At 36.9% G+C, this 4,051-nt stretch overlaps 1 protein-coding gene across 1 annotated transcript; it reads right to left on the bottom strand.

Annotated features, from left to right (window-relative positions):
* Nucleotides 1-296: 296 nt before the first annotated feature.
* Nucleotides 297-3,612, bottom strand: LOC127642704 (N-lysine methyltransferase KMT5A-A-like). The gene is made up of 5 exons (XM_052125231.1): nucleotides 3,483-3,612; nucleotides 3,156-3,318; nucleotides 1,285-1,477; nucleotides 1,117-1,185; nucleotides 297-458 (listed from the first exon to the last, which is right to left on the bottom strand). The coding sequence occupies exons 1-5, from the start codon at nucleotides 3,592-3,594 to the stop codon at nucleotides 297-299; spliced, it is 699 nt and encodes a 232-aa protein (XP_051981191.1). The 5' UTR covers nucleotides 3,595-3,612.
* Between the last annotated feature and the right edge of the window lie 439 nt (nucleotides 3,613-4,051).

Here is a 4,051-nt window from a genome sequence, read left to right as displayed (position 1 = left end):
TCTACTAAATGTGTATACCCACCTCCCTTAATGAGACAGGCTCAGGTTCCTGTGATAAGCCATTCCCTGCGGTGGATGCAGCACAGGGCAAAGGTGATGAGGATTGCGGCACATTAAGTGGTGAATGTGATGGTGTATCAGATGTGCATACTTCAGTGGGTGACGGGGACAGCTGGAAAACATAATCAGAAGTAATATCATATGGACTAAATGAAAGGCTCAAAAGTACCAAAAAGCACCTGTAAAGAAATTGAGGTGTTAATTATTTGTGATGCGTCTGTGTTCATATATATTACTCACCGAGCAATCTTTTGTGACAGCTGTTTAGTGACCTGATCATGCAATAGCTTGAGATGTTTCTTTTCACTCTCATTCCTCTCAGTCTCTGCTCTTTTAAAGCGATTATAACAATCTTCATGATGTTGTCGCAACTTTGACATTCTTGATTGAAACCGCTGCTGTAGATATAAAAGAGGTATTTAGCTTAAGCCAAGAGTAAAATATACATTGTCAATGTTAAAAACTGTGGCACCTAAAGACATTTAAGCATCACTGAGGTGAGCCAAAAGGTAAGATGTATGTTTTGTTAATTTAACGAAGTTGTTTTATTTTTGGTAAGCACTGCTCTGGTATAGTTGAGGGAAAAGTGAGGACAAGTCAAAGAAATTTTGTATCACTTCTCACTTGACTTGTTAACACTTACATTAAGCGTCGTGGAAGGGAAGAATGTGACCAGAAGTGAAGATTATCATAACTTTTTAATTCTGTTATTTTCTTATAAACATCATTAATTTAGCTTGGGAAGACATTAATGGCCGGACTGCAGTTGTGTCGATTACATTGGGACTATCAAAATTTGGTACCTGTTGACTTGCATTGTACGGACCTACAGAGCTGAGATATTCTTCTAAAAATCTTTATTTGTGTTCTGCTGAAGAAAGAAAGTCATATTCATCTGTGATGGCATGAATATAATGAAAGAATTGTTATTTTAGGGTAAACTACTCCTTTAAGAGTTAGTTATATTGTTTTAATGCATTGTAAAATCCGGCCTCTAAGCTTCAAAATTACCCATTTTGTCATTACAAGGAGTGAAGCAGAATTAACTGTACTTACCGATTTCTGTGGGCCCAAACTGCTGACTGATTTTACATCACTGGATTCTGTTGACGGTTCATTTAAAGACTGGAGAAATATGAGACCACAAAACACATTAGCAATTAATGACAGGAAAAAGGCATCATATATTGCTGCTTATGAATTCTAGCATTTTCTTTATGGTACCTTGGCTCTCCACGGCCAGTCCGAGTCGCCATAGTTGTAAGTGATTTCTTCACCTGGTAAAATGTCTCGTACAGCAAATAGACAAAGATGAGGCTTTTTCTTCACTTCAACAGTTCTCATTTTGCAAGTTGGATTTTTGTGCTCATCGTTGACAAGTCTTCCCAGGGACTTGTCTTCCTTGGATGCATCCATACTATATAAACACACACACTTACCATTAAATGTATGCAAGACATATACAGAAGTGTTTTTCACATCTACAGTCTGTTTTATATTAAAGGCACAGTTCACTATAATTCTCTCATCATTTACTCGCCCTCATATGACTTTCTGTCTCCTGTGGTAATCATTTTTGACGTGTTTTGGTCCTTACAATGTAAGCCAATGGAGTCCAAAGCTTTCAAGCTCAAAAAGGTTATAAAGGGAAAACATACAGCTGCTCAAAAAATTTAATATTGTGGAAAATTCATTCAAAAAGTGGAACTTTCTATATTCTAGATTCATTTCACATAAAAAATTATTGTTGCAATCTTGATGATTACTGCTTACAGCTCATAGAAATAAAAAATCCAGTATCTCAATATATTAGAATACAGAATTTATAATACAGAAATATCAACCTGAGAAGAGTTTTAATCAGCTAATTAACTCAAAACACCTGCAAAGGTTTCCCGAGCCTTTAATCTCCGTCTGGTTCAGTACACACAACCACAATCATGGGGAAGACTGGTGACTTGACAGTTGTCCAGACGACACTCATTGACATCCTCCACTAGGAGGGTAAGCCACAGAAGGTCATTGCTGAATGAGTGCTGTTCCATTCCAAGACCAGAGACAACGCCAGAACCGTCTTACCTGGGTTAAAGGAGAAGAACTGGACCGTTGCTCAGTGGAGAGGCCAGTGTGAAGTTTCCACAGTCAGTGATGATATGGGGTGCCATGTCATCTGCTGGTGTTGGTCCACTGTTTTCTCTCAAGTCGAGAGTCAATTCAGCCGTCTACCAGGATATTTTAGAGCAATTCATGCTTCCATCTGCTGACAAGGTTTTTGGAGATGCTGATTTCCTTTTCCAGCAGGACTTGGCACCTGCCCACAGAGCCAGAACTACAAGTAACTGGTTTTCTAACAATGGTATTACTGTGCCCAACAATACAGACAAGCTGATGGCCGCTATCAAAGCATCCTGTGCTTCCAGAACACCTCGGCAGTGCCACAGACAGATTGCCTCCATGCCACGCCACATTGATGCAATAATTTGTGCAAAAAGAGCCCTGACCAAGTATTGAGTGCATAAATTAAAATACTTTTCAGAAGGTTGACATTTCTGTATTATAAATTCTTTATTCTAATATTTTGAGATACTGGATTTTTTATTTCCATGAGCTGTAAGCTGTAATTATCAACATTAAAACCAAAAAAAAAAATTTCATGTGTAAGGAATCTAGAATATATGAAAGTTCCAATTTTTAACTTTTCCATGATATTCACATTTTTTTAGATGCACCTGTACCTCTCAAGTGTTTAGTCCATGTCTTCTGAAGTGATAAAATTAGCTTTGGGTGAGAATTCAACCCAAATATGTCATTATTCTCTATAAATCCTCCGCTGTAGTTCATGAGAGAAGCTGGTTTACGGTTGTTTGCACTTGACACATGTGCAGAGCACTCTACATTTCAAATGTGAAAGGAGTTATTCATTAATAAAGATTTATAGGGAATGATGACTTAAATTGGGAGTCAGATAGAATAAGAATGAGTAAATGATGAGAGAATGATCATTATTGGTAAAATTGGCCCTTTTACTCTCTTGAAGAAAAAGATCTCTTTGAGCTTCCCTGCTACATCAAGTCAACAGTTCTTGATGTACTTACCACCAATATTTTCCATGCCACTGAAAATCAAACAAGAATGTGCTCTCAGTTTCAGTGTAGTTTTTAGTTCGTTCAAGACTCTCCTTTGAACTCAGAAGTTCACCTCTGTATTCAAGAACAAAGTCTCCTCTGCAGAAAGATTCAGTGGTGAAAACGCCACGGCCTAAAGCAGAAAAAAACATTATTTTGATTACTGTTACAGGGTGTCTGCAATCTCATTTAATAAGTAAAAATGGAAATATCTGAAATGTACTAACATTTTACTAATTCAACAGTTCAGCTGCAATACAAAAGTAATCCAAAGTACTTATATTTGAATTGTCTTGCCTTTATATTTGCTGATGTACTGCTCTTGAAGACCAGGCTTTTCAGTTTCAAATATGATGTTATCTTCAGCATCCTGCTGAGGTCTTCTACGTCTTTTACGGATAGCCAGCATGCTGAATTCCACACATAGGGCAATTTTCATGAGGGAAAAACGATTATATAAAATTAATGGAATAAACAAGCATAATTACAATGTAAAAAATATCTTAGAAAGAATTGTTCAATCAAAAGAGAGAGAGAGAGAGAGAGAGAGAGAGAGAGAGAGAGAGAGAGAGACTCCAAATTAAATAATGACAGAATGTTGATTTACATTGGGGTTTAATCCCACTGGTCACAACTGTGATCACACTTTGCTTCCATGTTTGTGGAGTATTACAGTAAGAGGTAAGATATAAATAATGATATACACCAAACTATTTCATTTCTACTTCACCACAGAAAGATAATGTCCTCAAAGCAAAATATGTTAAAATACAAATAGCAAATTTGGTACCTTAGGTACTGCTATTAATGCATTTCTAAGATTTACACTGAATTATATCCATCAATACACAAATGTGACTAGTGGG

Source organism: Xyrauchen texanus, unplaced genomic scaffold (genome assembly GCF_025860055.1).
Source record: "Xyrauchen texanus isolate HMW12.3.18 unplaced genomic scaffold, RBS_HiC_50CHRs HiC_scaffold_739, whole genome shotgun sequence".
In the NCBI taxonomy this organism is placed as follows: Eukaryota; Metazoa; Chordata; class Actinopteri; order Cypriniformes; family Catostomidae; genus Xyrauchen; species Xyrauchen texanus.
The sequence above is the reverse complement of the archived record's forward strand: the minus strand, read 5'-3'. Positions and strand labels throughout refer to the sequence as shown.

What these genes read in the sequence shown, in the direction of transcription:
- LOC127642704 (XM_052125231.1), bottom strand. Translation starts at nt 3,594, where the DNA reads ATGCTGGCTATCCGTAAAAGACGTAGAAGACCTCAGCAGGATGCTGAA. An exon ending in ACTGGCCGTGGAGAGCCAAG is followed by an intron (nt 1,186 to 1,284) that starts GTACCATAAAGA and finishes ATATTTCTCCAG; the next exon opens with TCTTTAAATGAACCGTCAAC. An exon ending in GTTTGGGCCCACAGAAATCG is followed by an intron (nt 459 to 1,116) that starts GTAAGTACAGTT and finishes TTATATCTACAG; the next exon opens with CAGCGGTTTCAATCAAGAAT.